Genomic DNA, 22073 nt, shown 5'->3' on the forward strand with positions numbered 1-22073 from the left:
GTGTGTAGGTGTTATTATTATTTGTATATATATCTACCCATACACTTATACATACTGACTTTCTATAATTGTTTTAGTTTATTCCACTCGTAATTATATCTTATTTTTTGTTTATATTCTTCATTTATTTCCCCCACGTCCACATTATTGTTATTCTCACTATCATTGTTTTATTAATTATTATTTACTATTACTACTACCACTAGTATTATTATTATATTTATCCTCATATATATATATATATATATATTTTATTATATATATTTATTATTATTATTATTATTATTATTATTATTTTAAGCATTTCGTTTAGCAATTTAGCACTTACCTTACCTTGTTTGATGTGGCTTAAGACGGCTAGATTAAGATGTTTTAGATTTCCATTTAAGTATCTTATACGTAATTAACTAATGATAGTTAATGAGAAAATTCAACATTGATATTGGCTGGTGGGTATTTTTCTAATATTGATGTTATCATAGCTAAAGACCACCGCATTAATTGCCGGTCCCCACCTCCGTGTGTGTGTTTTTGTGCCATGAAGACTTCCACGCTCGTCTTCAGTATATATGATTTTGCTGCTGACACCAATTCATGTGAGTTTCGGTCAAAAAAATCTCAACTTGATCAATGAGCAAGGCCATGGGCAAAATTCACTACCTTTCCTTGATAAATTTTAGCATAGTTTCGTTAGCCATGATGGCTGCCGGCAACAGTAATGTTACGTCGGATCAATTAGCGCTTCTTGCGCTAAGAGATCGCATGATCAATTCAGAGCCTCGAGAAATATTGGCAAAAAACTGGTCCATTACCTCCCCTGTTTGCGATTGGATAGGGGTCACCTGCGGCTCTCGACACCGCGGAGTGACTGCCTTGAATATCTCAAACATGAACCTTACCGGTACCTTACCTCCTCAACTTGGGAATCTGTCCTTTCTTGTTTCCCTTGATATTAGCAAAAACTATTTCCACGGAGAACTACCTCGCGAGTTAGCTCACTGGCGCCGACTAAGATACCTTGATTTCGGGTTCAACAATGTCGGTGGAGAGCTTCCCTCCTGGTTTGGCTATTTGCATAAACTCCGATACCTGTCCCTCAGAGAAAATAGCTTTACGGGTTCTATCCCGCCTTCCATCTCTAACATGTCAAACTTGGAGATGCTATGGCTGTCTTATAATTCCATTGAGGGGAACGTTCCGATAGTATTTCAGGAACTTCATAATTTGAAGCATTTGATTATTGAGCATAATCAGCTTTCGGGTCCTTTGCCTCTCCACACTTTCAATATTTCCTGACAGGAAAGCATTTCTTTCAATAATAACAGCCTATTTGGCATACTTCCAGACAACATCTGTGACGGCCTTCAGAAACTTACTTTTCTTGGTCTAACAGGTAATAGTTTGACTGGTCAAATACCTTCAACACTGTCCCGGTGTTCACTGCTTCAGGTGCTATCCTTGTCAGTGAATTATTTCACTGGACCCATACCCAAGGAAATAGGAAACTTGACAAAGCTGGAAAAGCTATACTTGGGGACCAACAACTTAAGAGGTAGAAAGTAGTAGTGAACAATTTTTCTTTTTATTTTATAAACTCATATAGGTATCAATGTCCATTTTTTTTCCCTTGTGTTGAGCTCACACTTCATTTCTTCGGTTCTTCTATATGGACGTGTTAGTGAAACAGAAAAACACTACAGCCATTTACCTTTTTTTTTTTTGGATAGAAGGTTCTTTGTGATTCATGTTTCAAAAGACTTAAATATGCAAATGAAAAGCTTTCAGTTTTAGGGGTACTCGACTTGTTATAGGCATCCTGTTCTTGTGTTTCTAAAATTTTGAATAATCTTGACACCAAAAGGTGCAGGAAACACGACCATTTCCAATTGATAAAATTTGGAAAGTTCAAAAGTCTCATCATTGCTGTCGCTATATATTTCCATTCCAAGTCAAACCAATCTCATGAGAGTTGCAATTTTGCAGGTGCAATTTCAACTGAATTATGGAATTTAACCATGTTGATGAATTTAGATTTTGGCGACAACAAATTGACAGGTATGCCAAAGTTGCTAATTACAAGGTCTTAATTGCGTAGACCAACATTAAAACTTGGCATCAGTTTGATCAGTAGGATACTTGGGGCCTATGTTCGGTTATTTGACAATTTGACATCAACTTTTCCTTTTAACGGATTTTTTCAAACTTTAAATTCTAGATAGTGCCAATGGAAAGTTGCCAATGATATGCTAACACAAAAGTGCTTTACCATATTACAGGTGGAATACCTGAAAGCATTGGGAATCTTCACACATTAGAGACTCTTGCTTTATTCAACAATTCATTATCAGGTTCCATACCAGCTGCAATTTTTAACATTTCATCTCTCCAATATATTGGACTCCACCAGAACAAATTCTCAGGAACGATTCCTTTGACAGTGAGTAATAAGTTAAGCAATTTGGAGTCTCTTTTTCTTTATCGGAATGACTTGACTGGTGTTATACCCAACTCCATCTCAAATGCTTCTAAGCTAGTTTTTTTGATACTTTACAATAACGAGCTCACAGGTTCAATCCCCACCTCTTTAGGAAGTTTAAGAAATCTAAAAATTCTAAACTTGGTTTTCAACAGGCTATCAAGTGAATCCTCAGAATTGAGCTTTTTCACTTTCTTGACGGCTTGCAGATCCTTGAGATATTTAACATTGAATAATAATCCTCTAAATGGTTTTCTACCAGCTTCCATTTCTAACTATTCGACTTCACTTGAAGGGATAAGTGCAGTCACTTGTAAAATCAAAGGAAACATCCCAGCTGGAATCAACAATTTGAGCAGTTTACTAGTTCTAGATTTTTCAGATAATGAATTGATTGGATCTGTCCCAAGAACTATGCATAGTCTGGCAAATCTTCAAGTGCTGTACTTGAACTCGAATCAAATAAGAGATGTCTTGGACATTTTCTGTGGATTACATAGTTTGGGGTTGTTAAGCTTGAGCCAAAATCAATTCTTTGGTAGTATTCCAGAATGCTTAGGAAATATGACAAATTTTAGACAGATTTTTCTAGACTCCAACAGGTTGACTTCCATGATACCTGCTAACCTATTGAGCATGAAAGATCTCCAAATTCTCAACCTTTCATCAAATTTCTTAAGTGGATCGCTACCTTTAGACATCGGGAACCTCAAAGCAGCATATAGTTTAGATATCTCGTTCAATCAATTATCAGACAAAATCCCTACAACCATTGGAGAGCTACAAGCTTTACAGAACCTTTCATTGGCGAGAAATAATTTGCAGGGTTCTATACCAGAATCATTTAGCTATATGGTATTTTGGAATTCTTGGACCTTTCACATAATAATCTCTCTGGTGTGATACCCAAGTCAATGGAGGCACTCAAATCTCTTAAGGAATGCAATGTTTCTTTTAATAGATTAAGTGGAGAAATTCCTCGAGATGGTCCCTTCAGAAACTTTACAGGTTAATTGTTCATGAACAATGAAGGACTCTCTGGTGACCTAAGGCTTAGTGTTCCACCATGTCAGAGTAATTCAATTAGAAGATCGAGCAAAAGAAAGGTGCTTCTACTTGTCATTAGTCTGTCAGGGATGGCAGCAATACTGATAATAGCAATTGGAGCATTATTGAATCTAAAGTGGCTAAAGAAACCAAAGAGTTCTGGTGGAACAGAGTTGATGTTAGCGGCAAAATATGAAAGATTTTCATACTATGACCTTTTGCACTCAACCGATAACTACAATGAAAGCAATTTGCCTGGAGAAGGGAGCTATTGTTCTGTTTACAAAGGGATCCTAAGTGATGGCACTGTTGTGGCTATCAAGGTATTCAACTTGCTAGTGGAAGGTTCATTAAAAAGTTTTGTTAGAGAATGTGAGGTTCTAAAGAGTTTATGCCATCGAAATCTTACAAAAGTGCTCGGCAGCTGCTGTAACCTTGATTTTAAAGCCTTGGTACTCAAATACATGCCCAATGGGAATCTTGAGAAGTGTTCGTACTCTCACAACCATTTTTTAGATATGTTCCAAAGAATAAACATAATGATTGACGTTGCTTATGCATTCGAATATCTCCATTATGGTTATGATACTCCTGTGGTACATTGTGACTTGAAACCCAGTAATATCTTGCTTGATGAAGATATGGCTGCCCATGTAAGTGACTTTGGTATAACAAAAATGTTTGGTGAAGGAGAAAGTATTTTGCATACCAACACCCTTGCAACACTGGGATACATTGCGCCAGGTTAAGCATTTAAACTTTTGCTGTCTACATTTCCTTTACTTCTACGATGTTGTTCATCTGTTGTTAATCTTTTAACTGATTCTATTATTCTGACTATTGTAATCTTGTGCCAGAGTATGGATCAGAGGGGATAGTTTCGACAAGAATTGATGTATACAGCTTTGGAATAGTTTTGATGGAAGTTTTTTCAAGGATGAGGCCTAGTGATGAAATGTTTTTGGGAGATTTAAGCCTTAAAAGTTGGATAGAAGATTCTCTTCCTGATGCACTTCAGGTCGTTGATGCAAACTTAATAAGGCCAGAGGATGAGCATTTCACTCACAAGCTGAAGTGTGTTTTATTGATCATGAATTTGGCTTTGAACTGCTGTAGAGAATCTCCAAGAGAACGGATGAACATGAAAGATGTTTTAGCAGAACTACTAAAGATCAAGAACCAATTTCAATTTCTGATGATAGTAAGTATTTATCCTTTTTGTGCAAATTTTACTTCTCAATGTTGAAAGTTATGTTTCCTTATTCAATTGAGCTTATAACCTGCTATTTTTTGCAGCATACCGTTAGGTCTTGATCGTATCAGAAACAATGCTTTGGCCAATGCAAACGGATATTGCTGTATAATTTGTAAGCTTGATTTATTTTGAAGGCCAGAGAGAGATGTACATTATTCCCTTGGTGTCATCTACATCACATTTGGACTTTCAGTTATAAGGAACATTGCATCTAGGGTTTTACTTTGCTTTTCTTTTTTTTCCTTTAATTCTGACTAAGTTCTTGGCTACCTTTTACTTTAAATAATCTAGTGACAAAAAGTAGAAAATTCACAATTCCCTGCCATAAAAATAGAATAGCAAAAGCATACCATTCACTTTCAAAGGAGACTTCAGGGACGACTAGTCTAGGTCTGGGTTTGTTTCTTCTCCATCCACATATATAATAATGGAAACTGGAATTAAAGTCAATGAAGGAATAAAGCAAGACTAATGGTGGCCCCTTCCCAATCAGCGTCGCAAGCTCCATGTCGTCCATGATTTGATAGTCCTTGTTTGGAACCTACTTGGAAAATAAATCAATGTTACAACCTTTCTCCATTGATTTGGTTTTATTATTCCTGGAATGTGTTATTAGTGGACTTCCATGCTCGTTTCTATCTGTATATATCGTTTTCCAGTTCATCCCAATTCTTAATTAGTGAGTGCCCCGGTGAGTGTGGAAATCTGAAATTGAACCATAAGCATGGCCAGGGACAAAATCTACTACTTCTTCATGCTTATCATGCTTACTATGGATCAATCAGTGACATGATCACTTCAGAACCTCAAGAATTCTTGGCAAAAAATTGGTCAATTACCTCCTCTATTTGTGAATTGCTTCGTCAGTTGGCTCACTTGCGTAGATTGAGATACCTTAATTTGGAATCAACAATTTTGGTGGACAACTTCGCTCCTGGTTTGGTTCCTTATAGAAACTCCAATACCCGTCTCTCAGAAACAATTGCTTTACGGGTTCTCTCCCACCTTCCATCTCTAACATGTCAAACTTGAAGACGTTATGGCTGTCCTTCAATTCCATTGAGGGAACAATTCCAACAGAATTTCAGAATCTTCATAGTTTGAAGAATTTACATATTCAGCATAATCGGCTGTCTGGTCCTCTGCCACTCCACACTTTCAATATCTCCTCACTGGAAAACATTTCTTTTATTGAATTAGGGTATACCAAAATTTACTTTAAGATATGTAATAGGGATGTAAATAGTTATATTTATATTGTATAGTTATATTTTTTTCTGCATGAGCGACATATTGGAGCATCTTTTCATAACGTGCAACATGGGTGGTTTGTGATATTATAATATATATCAAATATATTACATGATCTATTTGCATATAACAAAATAAAACTTGCTTTTAAGGAAATTTCACATTTAATATTCAAAAATTCAAAGAGGTGAGTACCATCGAAAAACTTAATTTGGTCCTTTAAAGAAGCAAGTTGTTCTAATTTTGATCATTTATCATATTTTGTTAAGGAAAAATCATTCAAACGTTCCTCACATTTTATAAAATGATTTTTTTCGTCCCTCACTTTTAAAAGTATAATTTTACGTTCTCAAACAACGTGTACTATTTATAGTGGGAAGTAAGATTTCCGAACAACTCCTAATATTCATCATATGTACAATAGCACATTTTTTAAAAACAAAAGCTATAGTAATATCTTAAAAAATGCCAAAAAGAACTTATTAAGAACTAAAAACACTTGAAAAGAATACACTAACATTCCTTTACATTACCACCTTTTTTCTTCTCACTTTCTCCTTTCCTCTTTCCTTCGCACCATGCCACTACCTCTCTCCTTTCCCTTCGCCCCTCTCTTCCCCCCCTCCCCACCCAAATCGCCTCCCTCCACTATACTTCTCGACTCATTTCTCTTTTTCCTTCTCAACACCCACTATTCCTCTAACCTTTATGCTTTCCCACCTTCACCCACCAGCGCACCAATTCCCCTCCTCTCTTTTGTTCCCTTTCCCTTTCTTTTCTTCATCACTCTTGGAATACCCAATCCATCTTGTTTTCTGAAAATGTAACATGCATGATATATAGATATTAAACGTGCCTCTAAAAATAATTAATCTAACGAGCTCATACATTGATTTCCTAAGTGCTCTGACATCTTAAAGATAGCAATTATATAAAGCTATTTTCTTTTTTCATTTACCTAGTATTATCGAAAACAAATTGATAAACTCGGACTTTGTCCGAAGTATAAATGTGTGAGCAGCAATCGGGCTTCATATGTGAGCTTCGAGCGGGGCAAATGTAACTGAGCAAAGTTCTGCTCTAGTTTATCGAATGCATAATGCATATCATTAAGTTCTCGATTTTTAAATGCATAAAGCTATTTAATAGAATGCATAGCTAAAATTCTTGAAACCTCTCATCCTCAAATACATGCATAGCTAAGCTCTTTTACTGCAAAAGCTGATTCAGAGAAAATCTTTAATCAACAAAAATATGGACAGAAGAAGAAGGGTAAATAGAGGGCAAAAGTATAAAATTAAAACTGCAATTAATGCTCATAGGACAGGTTCACAAAATTATGATGGGAGATTTGTGACTTCCATATAAACAAAAGGGAAATCAGTATAATTTAGCCTAACTAAAAGAGACACCCAAAAAATTTAAGGATTTTTCAAAAGACTACATCATAGGGATGACAATGGGGTGGGTGCCTGCAGGGGCGAGGGAAAATGCAGGACTAAAGTGTGGGATGGATTTAATATAGTATAATATGGATGTAGTTTTTTTTTTTGAATAATTTTTTAAAATAATATCATACACTTTATTTTATATATATAACTTTGAAATAAATTGTATGGTATTATTATGCTTAAATACATAACTTTGAATTAATAACATGATTTATTGTCAATTTATTATGGTAAAATGATAATTTTATTATGTTCATTTACTTATTTTCTTTTTCATGTATTGCATGTTGTTTATTAAAAAAAATGACAATTGGTTTAGATTCTATGTTGTATCAAAAATAAAAAAAATTCCAAAAGTATATTTTTGGGTTTGATACCTTCCGAAAATTTTATTATCACAACTCTCCAATAAATTGATCTTAATACCAACAATTTCTCAGGAACTCTTCCTTCGACAATTGGAAATAAGCTAAGCAATCTTGAGATTCTTGGACTCCACCAAAATGACTTGTGTGGAGTTATACCTGACTCCACCTCAAATGCTTCTAAGCTCGTTCGGCTAAGCCTTCAATTTAATAGCTTCACTGGTGTAATTCCCAACTCCCTAGGAAATTTGAGAAACATCAAGAATCTATGCTTAGCCAGCCACAATCTATCAACTGATTCCTCTACTGGATTGAGCTTTCTCACTTCCTTGACAAGGTGTAGATTCTTGAGATATTTAAATAGTGGGCGATAATCCACTCAATGGTTTTCTTCCAATATTTTTGAACTATTCGACTTCTCTGAAAGTCTTAATTGCTACTAGTTGTAAAATCAAGGGAAACATCCCTAAAAAAATCGGCAATTTGAGTAGTTTTACTGGTGTTAGATTTTTTTTTCCTGGTGTTAGATTTATCATGTAATGTACTCACTGGATCTCTTCCAAGAACAATACAAGGTTTAACAAAACTTCAGCGACGGGACTTTAGTGTCAATGAAATAAGAGACTCCTTGGAAGTTTTTAGTGAATCATATACATTGGGTGAGTTGCATTTGAGCCAAAATCAGTTCTCCGGTCCACTTCCAACGTGTTTAGGAAACCTTACATCTCTAACCAAGATTCATGTGGATTCCAAAAAATCGACTTCAAAGATTCCTACAAGTGGACCGTGAAAAATCTTCAAGAACTCAATCTTTCCTCAAGCTTTTCAAGTGGATTCCTACCTCCAGAGATCGAAAACCTCAAACCAGCATACCTTTTAGATTTCTCAGTCAATCAACTATGAGATATTATTCCTACTACAATTGGAGAGCTACAAGATTTGACTTGCCTTTCTTTGGCAAACAACACTTTTCAAGGGTATATTCCAGAATCAATTGGAAACATGATCAGCTTGGAATCCTTGAACCTTTCATATGAAATCAGAAGATTAGTTTTAATTGTGAACATTATAGACCAACCTATTGCGACCACATTTGCTGTACATGCAAAAAAGAAGGAATATTCCTGATGACATTCAGCTTAACTCTCCAAAATCTTGTTGATTGTTAACGCTACGTCAATTGCGTGCAATTAATCAAGTTTTTTTTCCCATCGTCCCACCTCTTCCACCAGATAGCCAGTTAGATACTGGAATTGAATTTAAACTTGATAATGGGGAAAAATCTAATAGCCCCTCTCCTGGCTACTGTGAGTGAATTGAATATTGATTCTCAATCCAATTAATTGAGTTTAATATTTAAACAAAGGCCAATACAAGTTGACTCAATTGGCAAGGATGGTTACTTTTTCGCAAAAGGTCGTGTGTTCGAATTCCTATCTCGATATAAGAATTGTGTTGATATATGGTCTCGATATATGGTCTTGGAGGCATGCACCACCCATGATAGTGATTGGAATTGAATCCATCCAAATTTTCACTTACCAAAAAAAAAAAAACTTAAATGAAGGCAAAATCTCAATTACAGCTATTTGAGTGGCTGAATTTTTTTCCTTCATGTTAATGTTTGCAAAATAAACTCTCACTTACCAAAAAAAAAATTTAAATGAAGGCAAAATCCCAATTACAGCTGCTTGAATGGCTGAATTTTTTTTTCTTTATGATAATGTTTACAAAATTTCGCTCGTTCATTCTATTTTTAAACATCTCTGATTGCCTCGTTCACTGCCTCCTGGACCAATTTAGCTTAGGACCAAGAGTGTATTTGTTAGATCCAAACGTGGAACAAACAACTATTAAGATATCAAATATACAACAATTTAATGATAAATAAGCCACAAGCATGAAAGATAAACACACATAATATTTAACGTGGTTCGATTCCACCATTGAGCCTACGTCCATGGAGAGACACCTGCTCTTTATTATGAGAGGAAAACCCTATACAAGAATACAATTTGAACCCAAACCCAACCCTTGTATACCATCTCTCATCTTCCAAAAACCCTCTCTCACACTCCATGTATAAGGTTACATGACACCCTTGTGTGTCCTTGTGTATTGTATGTCAACCCACCTATTTATAGAAAATATTATTTGACCAAAATCCAAATAACAATAGCAAATCAATGCTAATTTCTAAGCTAGTTCAGAATAAGAAATAATTTCTGAGCTAATTTCCTGCAACAAAGTCAGTTCTCTGTTGATTGGCCACCACGTGTGGGAGATCACATACAAGACATTCTAAGTTGGGAAAATTTTGGGCAATGCCCTTAGCAAATTCACCAGTGCCACCTCGAACATCAACGAAAGATGTCAGGTCCTGAAACACAGACTTGCATTGGGTCATCACCACCTCAACGATTAAACTAGAGTCACCAGCCATGGCTTCATTAAAGATTTTCGCAAACTGAGGTTCCGCAGCAGCATAAGACCAGAAGTTTTGAAGGGTGTATTACAGATTTATACAAACAGATAAAAGCCTGCTGAATACAGATTTATAAGGGTGTATTCTTCTCTCTGGAATTGAGAATCATATGATTCTCAAATGACTAGTCAAAGTCTAAGAAATTAAATCCCAGATTTTTAGATGTTATTGTTGTCGTTAAAATAAATTTTTGTTCGGTGATTTCCAAATATAAGAGGTAAATGGCTGAAAACTTAATGTCAATGATCCTTAGAAGACGCCATATTTTGGTGGATTCTAAAGTGAAAGTATCAAAGAGAGTTAAATCTCGCGGATTTTCGAACACCACAGCTTAGGTCAAACTTGAGCAGCTCAAATAGTGATAGAACCTAGCGCTTGAGCAAAAGCATATGTCTGTGAGGCTCGAAACACTGTCAAATTTAATTGAGCATGAAAAAAAAAATAATCTTAATCGAGCGTTACACATATGTATAAATTTTTTTTATTAGTTTGAAATGTTTACTGTATGTCTGATCACAATTAAATGGATAAAGTTTTACAAAAATATGCACACTCTAACTCGGTGTAAGTTAAGTTTCAACAACAACAATGACATTTAAAAATTTGGGATTTAATTTTCTTGGATTTTGAAAAATTCTTGTCACTTTCAAAATCATGTGATTCTCAATTCTTGAGAGAAGAATAGATCCTTATTGATACGAACTCGACCCAACAAGAACCTGTCTTGAAGAACCGAATCGATCAGGCAGCGGAAGGATCTATCTTGACCAGGTTATGGATACAAAGATGGAAAGACCTTACGACCCCTCTAATCCCCGTGACTACGAACTTGTTGATATTATCTCAACCCGTAACCAAACGAATTAGTAAACCTCAGGCAAGTGTAGAAGGCGCCACAATTCAACATGGTCTTGAATTGATAAGTCGAAACTTGAACAAAAGAGATACAACTCACTTTGTATCAAGGAACGCTCCCAAAGGAACAAGAAAGAGAAAACTCTCAATTTTTTATTCATCTCATAATTGTGTTTTTCAATAGTTAAATAAAGTTAGCTATTTATAGCCTTGCAAGACTCAAAACCCTAATCTAAATTGGAAACAATACAAGTTTCATTATTTGACTTGACTTCTAAACTTGACGCAACTTCCTAAACAAATTTGGAAGCAATTAACTGCTTTCCTAAAACTCTAATTCAACTAGAATAGGAAACTAACTAATTCAAATTGGCTTAACTATGGTCAACATGACCTTAGCCTTTATTCCCTAATTCAAACAACTTACTTAACTCTCAATTTGGAAATCAATCAAGATATCAATCAAGATACCAATCAAGATTTGGAAGCCAATTAAAATTTGGAAAATTTGGATCTTCAATGATTCTCGAGCCCGATTGCACCATCAACCATCATTAGAATGTGCAGACTTGTAAAATGAAAGGAATCCATGCAAATCTTCATGTTCTCATCATTCCCCTCCTCTTGAAAGACGATTTGTCCTCAAATCGAGTGCTTGTTTACAAAGGAGTAACTCGGAGAATGTTATATGTAATCCAAGAACTTCAAGAAATTATCAAGCCAACTACAAGAAGCAAGAACAATAAGAAACAACCACAAGGTATGGGGAAAAAAGAGAAAAAAAAAATAATTTTCGGATGAATAGTACTGCTACAGTACTATGAACAGTACTGCTATAGTGCGGCGATGAACAGTACTGCTACAGTGTGAACAGTCCCGATGAACAGTACCGCTGTGAACAGTATTTTTTTTTTTTTTTTTTTTTTTGCTTTTGACGACTCGATGCAAGGTTAGGACTTCACTTGGAAGAAATTTAATGGGAGTTAAACCCTTGAAAAACCTGTTTTCAAGAACGTAATCACACCAAGAAATTCCAACCTCGTTCAATCAAGGGGGTAGGTTAGACTCAAGTGATAAAATAATAAAAAAAAAAACAAGAACCAAAAATTTTTTTTTTCTTTTAAAATTGAAAGGCGGCTAGGGTTTCGATAGAAAAAAAAAATAGACAAATAAGAAAAGAAAAAGGATATTAACCTGAATCAAGAGCCGAAGCTCTGATACCAGATGATACGAATTCGACCCAACAAGAACCTGTCTTGAAGAACCGAATCGATCAGGCAGCGGAAGGATCTATCTTGACCAGGTTATGGATACAAAGATGGAAAGACCTTACGACCCCTCTAATCCCCGTGACTACGAACTTGTTGATATTATCTCAACCCGTAATCAAACGAATTAGTGAACCTCAGGCAAGTGTAGAAGGCGCCACAATTCAACATGGTCTTGAATTGATAAGCCGAAACTTGAACAAAGGAGATACAACTCACTTTGTATCAAGGAACGCTCCCAAAGGAACAAGAAAGAGAAAACTCTCAATTTTTTATTCATCTCATAATTGTGTTTTTCAATAGTTAAATAAAGTTGGCTATTTATAGCCTTGCAAGACTCAAAACCCTAATCTAAATTGGAAACAATACAAGTTTCCTTATTTGACTTGACTTCTAAACTTGACACAACTTCCTAAACAAATTTGGAAGCAATTAACTGCTTTCCTAAAACTCTAATTCAACTAGAATAGGAAACTAACTAATTCAAATTGGCTTAACTATGGTCAACATGACCTTAGCCTTTATTCCCTAATTCAAACAACTTACTTAACTCTCAATTTGGAAATCAATCAAGATATCAATCAAGATACCAATCAAGATTTGGAAGCCAATTAAAATTTGGAAAATTTGGATCTTCAATGATTCTCGAGCCCGATTGCACCATCAACCATCATTAGAATGTGCAGACTTGTAAAATGAAAGGAATCCATGCAAATCTTCATGTTCTCATCACTTATAAATCTGTATTCAGCTGGCTTTTATCTGTTTTTTTAATGGGGTTTTTATAGCCGACCAATTTTTGGTGTATTTTCAAGATAAAATACCCCTTTGTCTTATATATTGATACATTACCTCTTTGTCTTACATGTGAATCTCCATTACCGGCCGCTTGTTGATTTATGATGCCGCCTTATACATCAATTCATTTCCAACCTGCATTAGATATTGTATTTTCGAAATACAGTCTAATGCATCCATCTGATACTTTCTTTTGAGGTTTTCTCTGTGGTCTCGAAAGCCAATCCATCTTCTCGGGTGCCTCAATCCTGAATTGGATACTCTTGCTTTGACTTTCACTATGGTACTGTATTTTTGTGGAGTAAATGACACAAATAGTTTTAAATTGTTCAAAATTTATTATTGTGATCTTCAAAATTATGTACTCTTGTGACAATTATGTTTTAAAATTTATTATGAAAGGCTTGTTTAGACCAGCCTTGCTTTGGTTGTTTTATTTGATAACTTTTGTATATAGAATTAGGTTATAGTAGTAAATAGTTGTATTTTGTATAGCAGGTTGAATTTCGGGTTCATCTTGGTTGTTGCCAATTGCTACATACGTACATGGTAGGAAGACTTAAAAGTTAGTATGTACAAAATTTTAGTTATTTTTGGTTTGATTCTAGAGAGGGTGATGTTATGTCCTAGTTTTGGGACGTGAAAACACATATAATGGCTTCTTTTCTTCTCAATTCTCTTTTTCATTACACGATTGAGGAGAGAGTTGTGATGGCTGAAAGTTTTTGAAGGCTTTTTTTTGAATTGAAAAGGGAAAAGTGAATTAAAAAAGGATCAAGTGATGATATTCCATCCAAATTTGTTAGGAAGCCATCAATTGTTTTCAATTAATCAAAATTATGAGGATGAAATGGGTTTTGGTTGGAACTTGAAGAACAAAATTAGTCCAGATCCGAAACATTGGGAATTAAAAGTGCAATTTTCTCCTCATGATAGAAATGATACACCATGAAGGCCTAAACTGGTTTCTATCAAATATGGTTCACTTTTGTCGTAGGTTGTAAATTATTTTCGTTTAAGTGGTAATATAAAAATCTTCTATGATCCTTGAATAACAAATTAATTGTCGAAAAATGTTTTTGGTTTCTTCCACAAAATTCTGTAGTTTCCCAGCTTGCAACAAGTTGAAGTTCAAAAAGAGTTTGGAGCAATGTCACCAATCAAATATGAATAAGTCAATTAATTGGAAGATCATAATTCCGCAGCTCACTTTCAGAGGAGACTTCAGAGACGACTGGAAGTAAGATGTTGAGCTGCATCTATTTTCCGTCCACATATTGAAGTTTTAGTCTTCAAAGACTATTCTGCTTAATTACAATCAATCCTAATTGACCTGTTTTTCTAGAAAATGACCCTGTGGAATAACAAATATCTATGCTAGTTGGTCATAGCAGCCTCTATCTCGATTTCATCCTTAGACCCGAGGCAGAACATATTGCTTTGATTTCGAATGAACCAGATGGTATAATAACAAGAATTTCTAAAATTTAGTACGGGGGAAAACATTATAGCTCAAATGAGAATACTTGTTTTTTTTTTTTTTTTAAAACTTTCAAATGTTTAATGGGTGAAGATAAAATTTTCTGAGTCTAACTTGGGGTGGTGATTCCTATCGGATCTCCTCTCCGGAACCCCTAGGCCGGTCCGCCCATAATTTGCTAGTCATTAAGTGGGAAAATCAACATTTATGATGACTGGTGCTGTTTTCTGTTATGGCTCCTATCATAATTCACGGCTGGAGACCACCACACTAATTTCTGCTCCCAGTTCCATGTGTGTGTTAGCGTGTTATGAAGACTTCCATGCTCTTCTTCAATATTTATCATCTATCTTTTTTGTTGATACCAATCTATGTGAGCATGGCAATGGGCAAAATTCACTACTTTTTTTTTTTTTTTCCTGAAACAATAGAAGCTTTTATTTCTACTAATAGAGAAATTACACTGTATGAGCAAGGGCTCAAGTTTTCCTTCACAAAAGTGTACTAAGACACTGAGGATCAAAGACTTCCTCATCAAAATGTAAATGCATTGCTTGCTTACTCAGTTTATGACTGAGGCTATTCATCCTATTATTACCAGACTGAATATCAAATGAGCATGTCCTAAACATTAAGCTAAGATCTTTTATGTATTGTACGTGGCCTGCTAGTCGCATGTTGCCTGGGACTTGACAGTTGATAAGCTTGGAAACCTGATTGCTTGGTGTCTGAAGTTTGATGTTGCGGCAGCCTCGTTCCTTTAGCTTGCAAAGTGCCAACTGTATAGCCACAAGATTGTCCAGTACAGGTGATCCCATGCTTCTTTCTTTCATCATCCACACTGCACATATGTGGTGCATGCTGTTTTCTGCCATAATGCCAATTCCCATGTTCTGACCTTCGAAGTGCTGTCCCACATGTACACAAATGATCAATGTGTTTGCATCTTCGCCCACTATTTCCTCTTGTGCATTTGCTGTATCTGTTTCTGAGATGCTCACTTGTTGTTCAGCCTGTTGGGATTTTAGATATTCCTCCCACTCCATGACTGCCTTTGTAATCACTTTCATTGGATGTCTCTCTTTGTCTTCAAACTCTACTGCATTCCTGGCTTTCCAAATCTGCCAGAGAATGTCAACTATCAATGTTATATGTTCCCTTCCTTCTTTCCTAGCTTTAACTTCCATTAGTATACTCCACCATTTTCTGAAGTCGTTTGTGAACTCATGAAGACCATCCCATTGTAATGGAGCCATCTTCCATATCATCCTTGCTTTCCTGCACAGGAAGAAAATGTGCTCCACTGTCTCACGGTTTTCACCACATTGCTTACAAATTAATTCCCCTTTCCCTGTTCTCCGAAAGATTGCCTCTCGTCCTGGTAACACTTGATGCAGGCACTTCCATAAAAACAACTTGTGCTTGTGCTTTACTTTAAGTTCCCATAGCTGTTTCTAGATTTTGCTATTTCCCCCTGTCCAACTTGTTTCCCCCTTGTTGTTCATTTGTACAATAGACTGCCTGGCAGGACATGTGAGTGCTGCATATGCAGACCTGATAGTGTAGGTTTCGTTTTTGCTATGAGTCCAAAAGTAACAATCTGGTCTCCCTGTCAAGCTTATAGGTGTTTTGAGTATGTGGCCTGCTTCTTGTGAACTAAAAAGCCTAAAAATGAGAGCTGATTTCCACCTAAAGCTAGATATCAGCTCACTAACTTTTGTGACCTTGCAACCAGGGGGTTTTGTGGATTCAATCTTACCTCCCTTACCTTCCAACATCCAAGCATCTTCCCAAATTCTGGTACTTTTCCCATTTCCAATTTGTTTCCTAGCTCCTCGCTGGACCTCCTCTCTTGCGCTCATCAAACTCTTCCATATCCATGATGCATTACCTTTTACTTCACAGCTCAAGAGTGTTGTCTTGGGATAGTACCTAGCTCTCAACACTTTGCTAAGCAAAAGATTGGGGCATGTGAGGAGCCTCCAAATCTGTTTGCCTAGCAAAGCTTTATTAAAACTTTGAAGATCTTTGAAGCCAAGTCCACCAGCTTTTTTCTCAGTTGTCATTTTCTTCCATGAAACCCAATGCATTTTCGTTTTGCCTTTCTCCTCCCCCCACCAAAATCTTGCCATGAGAGAGTTGATGTCTTTGCATAACCTCACGGGTAGTTTAAAACACGACATGGCATAAGTTGGCATTGCCATAGTTACTGCTTTAAGCAAAACCTCTTTCCCTGCTTGACTTAGCTGTGTATTCCTCCAGTTGAGGATTGTTTTTTGGCATTTATCTCTGATGAAGCCAAAGATTTGCTCTTTGGTTTTTGTGATTACCATTGGCAACTCCAAGTATTTCCCTTGCTTCACCACCTTTCCCTGGCTACTAAAAAGCTCCTTAAATTTTAGCCTAGTTTCCTTAATAATAATATTACTATGGATCAATCAGCCCTTCTTGACATTAGTAGAGAAACAATTTCCCTGGAGAACACCTTAATTTTGGTATTAATAATTTTGGTGGAGAGCTTCCCTCTTGTTTTCGTTATTTACAGACACTCCAGCAACTTTTGACTCATAAACAATACCTTTACGGGTTCTATCCCACCTTCTAAGCACTCGAACAGATGTAGATTACTTAAACATATTGCAGGGAATGATTTCAATGTTCAAGGATATTTTGATTTCAAAGTTATGATGAATTTCACCTCGTAGTCATGACATATTACAAAAATTTAGAATCATTTAAGGACATGGGCAAAGCCAAATTGAATAAATTTCTTCCACTAGCTAAACAAATACCTTACTGTCATTACAATACAAGTATTATGGAGATTAAATACTTGGCCTATGTGGTTTCACAGAACTTGAACGGTAACAGTGTATTTAATATCTAGACAAGCCAATGTTCCACATAAGGATGGCAATGGGGCACCCACACCGCGGGGGTAGAAATGGGGCGGGGGATGGGGCGGGGCGGGGGCGGGGGCAAAATATTTCCTCCCGCATTACAACGGGGCGGGAGAGGGGAAACATACACCTGCCCCATCCCCCGCATACAATAATATATATATATATATTACAATTCTAAATTTTCTAAAGTTGCAACCTTACTTACAAGTACAACGTTAGTCAGTGTCAACGGCCGTCGCAACAACTGAAAAAATTTCTTGGACTATTGTTGATTTGTTTCTTGCGGCCCCCCAAAGACTAAGCTATCCAATTCCAACCTGTTTTGGTCCTAACTTTTTTTTATTTCGATCGGTTCCCTTCCTCCGCACTGAATGTAACTTAACTTGTTATGCTTTATTTCCATCTTGACAGCTTTTTAATCGTATTTAACATTGTTTACAATTGTATTATTGTAAATAAACATTTACGATAGATTGATTTCTTACCACAGGGGAAACGGGGCAAGGGCGGGGGACGGGACGGGGGGAGTTATTTGACAACGGGGCGGGGGCGGGGGCGGGGGATCCATTGCCACCCCTAGTTCCAGATATCATATACCAACCAATGAATATTAAGCGCAAATAAGTAAAATCGATGTATATAAAAGGCAATACTCAAAAGCTTTACGCGTAATAGCATTTTTTGAGCGTATATATTTGCTACAAGTAAAATGTCTAACTATATGAAAGTTTCATCAACAACTATTTCATGAAGTGATCTCAGTATATCTCAAATTAACTGCATTGTGGCTAAGGGTGTAAATTTTTTTGTAAGAACATACCGGGTAACTTGAAATGGTTACCTGCTGGCTTAATACGAAAATATTTACCATAAAATAAACAATCAAACGTGCAACGGACGATATGAGAGTACCTTTCACTAATTGAGAGCCAATAACATATTCCTGTCAAGCAATGGATAACAGATAATTTCAGAAACCTCCTCTGAGGTTTCTAATAATTCTGCTTGGCTCCCCTAACTCCCTTTCCATTTAAAACGACAACACTAAACTTAATATTTTTAATAAAACTCTCTTGTTACCATGTTTATGCAAAGGATGGATTTTATAATTTTTTTACGTTTTTCCTTCTTATTCATTTCTCTTATATTTCATTAGAAGTACAGAAAAGCTATCAATGCTGTCCTTAATATCTATCCAAATTAAACATTAAACTAGTAATATTTTTTTGATAACTTTTAATATCATTCAATTTTTTTTGTAGCCCTTTTTTTTGGTATCAAATTCAAGGATAAATCAACAATAATTAAAAATAAATGACCCAAAATCACCACTAAATTATGATAGTTCCATCACCAATCTAGTCCATAAACTTTTATTAAAAAAATAGTTTGTAAACTTTAAAAGAAACAAAATAGCACCTTTTTCTCTATTTTAAAAAAAATTTATATTCCCAATAAAGTATTATAAAAAAATACCCTATTATAGCAAAAGATTTATTGTTGTAGTTGATTCTCAAAGAACAAATATTGGCATGAAAAAATTGACGCTCTTTTTGTTTAAAGGAACAAATTAAACTTTGTAAGATAAAAGCATTTAGGGTATACATTAAATTTTTTACTCTATTTTAAACTTTGGTTACCAAAATGTTAAATCAAGAAAGGTAAGTGTAATTTTTAAAACGTCAAGAACTAAGTGAAATAGTAAGAAACCTCAAGGCAGGTTTCTGAAATTATCCCTAACAGAAGTACATACAAAATTCAACTTTGAAAAGAGAATAGACTTGAGGGGCGACTTGAGATGGGTGTGAAGTCCTTGTTTCCTTCATTCCACGGCACATGGCAAAAGAAACTAGGATCGTGACAGTGATAGGCAAAATATATCAAGTGACAGTGCCTGATAGGCAAAATATTCCAACCTTGAAGCTATAATCTCCGAAGACTATTCTAACGTCTACCGAATAGCGAGTAGCGACCTGATATTCTGCAAAGCTCTAACCCAACAAGAGGTTTAAAGAAGACTTGACGGTGGCCCCTTCCCCGCCCCGGTCCCTTAGGTCCGTCCTTGCATAATTTGGTAGCAATTTTGAGCTTGGTTAGAAATAAATGTACTGAGGTTTTTTTTTTTTTTTTTTTTTTTTTTTTTTTCCTAGTGGGGCGAAACTTTGAAGTAATGACGACAAGACATGGAAGTGTTGGAAATATGCTTGAATTTTTTGGGAAGCAATGACAAAAACCAAATTAATGAGAAAAAACATGTATTTAGGATGGGTATGGAATCGTCATCCTTATGTTTGATTTGCATTTTTGCAGAGATTATATAAAAAAGAAAATAGAAAACTACTATTCTGATACGTTATTGGAACAAGTATTTGTCCAGTAAAAGGGTGATATGGTTAAAAGAATAGTTCATAAAATATTTTTCAAATAGTAGCAGATCAAACAAATATAGCTTGCAAAAAATTGTTTGGATAGGGTATTATTTGAAATATTATTTGTTTGTAATGTGATATATGTGAGATAAAAAGGTGGTTGGGAATATAAAAAGGTGAGTTGAAAAATATGTTTATGATGCAAGCGAAATATTATTTGGGATAAGTTCACTATCCAAACAAACAAATATTGTTTTTTCATGATATACTAAACTAGTTGATCTACTTTTTTAATAAAAATTTGAGCAATCATATCATCTGTGCGTCTTCTAAGGGTTTCAAATTATTTTCGTTGAAGGGTCTGTTTGATTGGAAGTAAAATGTTTTCCTTGGGAAAATATTTTCCGTGGAAGTAATTTTCCATGAAAATCATTTCCCTTTCATCATTTTCAGGTGTTTGGTTAGCTTATCGAAAATATTTTCTTACTTCATTTTTCTGGTGTTTGTTTAATTTTTGAAATATTTTCACTTTTATCTCTATCTTTACTTTCTACACATTATAACAACATACTTCTTCCCATACAACATAAGAAAATTTATCTCATTGTTTAACTTTAAAAAATCTTGGAGAAATGTATATATGAATAAAAAATATTTCCTTAAGCAATAAACAAATTGCTGGCCATTTAGTGTGAAATATCAATCACATGCAATGCTTATTGTGACATATATCTTGCACTCTCACTCTGAAAGTTTCTCTAGAAAAGAATGTCCCTATTATACATAATTAATTACTAGCATAAGATGAGCAGGATGAGGTTTTTTTTTTTTTTTTGAATATACTAGAGGAAGGGTTGGGTTGGGTGGTACGGGGGAGGGAGTGTAAGGAAGAGGTCTTGGGTTCGAATCCTCCTGTTTACACTAAAAAAAAAAAAAAAAGAACATACTACAAGATGTTTTCAGTAAGTTTGGAACATACTACAGGCGGGATGCATGCATTTCGGAAAACAACTTCAGTAAGTTTGGAAGGGAAGTTGTTTTCCATAAGATGAGAGAAAATATTTTACATAGGAAAATGTTTTCAGTAACTTTTGTGCAACCAAACACGGGAAATTAGGAAAATATTTTCCTGAAAAACATTTTCACCCGAAACAAACGGACTCGGAGTGATATCAGTCTTCCATAGTGCTTGGATAATGAATTGATTGCCCAAAAAAAAATTTTCATTTCTTCCACAGGATTACATAGTTTCCCAGCTTGCAATGACTTGAAATTCAAAAGGAGTTAACAAGCAACGTCATGAATCCAAATCGAAGGATATAATAAATTGGAAGAGAAGAAGTCTAGAGCTCACTTTCAGGGGAGACTTCAGAGACGACGTGAGGTAAGATAATGAGCTGCATCTTCCCCGACATTGACATTATAATCTCCGAAGACTATTCTGCTAAATTGAGTCAATCCTGACCTGGTAATGCAAAAAGTGATCAAGAGACTACTTAATAATTTGAAGCACTAATGTTCTACCCACCTTGGGTACACAAATAATTTGAAAGCCGTTTAAATTTGTAATTGACATAGTTTGCGAGAATGATAGACATCTATGCTATTTAGTCATAGCAGCCTCTTTCTCGATTTGATGCATAGACCCGATGCAGAACACATTATTTTGGGAGGGAAAATTTGATTTCATATGAACTAGATGGAATAATAAAAAGATCTTGCAAAGTTTTGTAGAGGAGCAAATATTTTAACTCAAAAAAAAAATACTTTGAAAACTTTAAGACATTTAAGGGACGAAAATGAAATTTTCTGAATCTAACTTGGGACGATGACTCCTATCTAGTCTTCTCTCCCGAACCCCTCTAGACCGGTCTGCCGTAATTTGATAGTTAACTATGTTTTCAGTACAACTATGTTTTCAGTGATCAAATGCTGTCGAAAAATATATAGACCAATTTTGTGATCTTAGACGTAGTTTTTCTCAGTCGCCATCTTCATTGCAAACGGTGCCGTCGTCAAGAATTTGAGGTAGTTTTTTCCTCCTCTCTTTCAAATATTAGTCCTATAAGA

At 35.5% G+C, this 22073-nt stretch overlaps 2 protein-coding genes across 2 annotated transcripts; one reads left to right on the forward strand and one right to left on the reverse strand.

Annotated features, from left to right (window-relative positions):
- Positions 1–450: 450 nt before the first annotated feature.
- LOC113717103 (probable LRR receptor-like serine/threonine-protein kinase At3g47570) lies at positions 451–4963 on the forward strand. Its single transcript, XM_072071319.1, has 5 exons — positions 451–1552; positions 1984–2055; positions 2277–4267; positions 4381–4724; positions 4820–4963. Exons 3-5 carry the CDS (start codon positions 3496–3498, stop codon positions 4835–4837), a joined length of 1134 nt encoding a protein of 377 aa, XP_071927420.1. The 5' UTR covers positions 451–1552; positions 1984–2055; positions 2277–3495; the 3' UTR covers positions 4838–4963.
- A 10259-nt stretch (positions 4964–15222) lies between these two features.
- Positions 15223–17064, reverse strand: LOC113717104 (uncharacterized). The gene is made up of 2 exons (XM_027241758.1): positions 16286–17064; positions 15223–16009 (listed from the first exon to the last, which is right to left on the reverse strand). The coding sequence occupies exons 1-2, from the start codon at positions 17062–17064 to the stop codon at positions 15223–15225; spliced, it is 1566 nt and encodes a 521-aa protein (XP_027097559.1).
- Positions 17065–22073: the final 5009 nt, after the last annotated feature.

This window comes from Coffea arabica, chromosome 11c (assembly GCF_036785885.1).
Source record: "Coffea arabica cultivar ET-39 chromosome 11c, Coffea Arabica ET-39 HiFi, whole genome shotgun sequence".
Classification (NCBI taxonomy): Eukaryota; Viridiplantae; Streptophyta; class Magnoliopsida; order Gentianales; family Rubiaceae; genus Coffea; species Coffea arabica.

Coding starts and splice junctions, on each gene's coding strand:
- LOC113717103 (XM_072071319.1), top strand. CDS start 3,496: ATGAACAATGAAGGACTCTCTGGTGACCTAAGGCTTAGTGTTCCACCA. Junction 4,268..4,380: donor ACTGGGATACATTGCGCCAG/GTTAAGCATTTA, acceptor ATCTTGTGCCAG/AGTATGGATCAGAGGGGATA.
- LOC113717104 (XM_027241758.1), bottom strand. CDS start 17,064: ATGGTAATCACAAAAACCAAAGAGCAAATCTTTGGCTTCATCAGAGAT. Junction 16,010..16,285: donor AACGAAACCTACACTATCAG/GTCTGCATATGC, acceptor CTTCCTGTGCAG/GAAAGCAAGGATGATATGGA.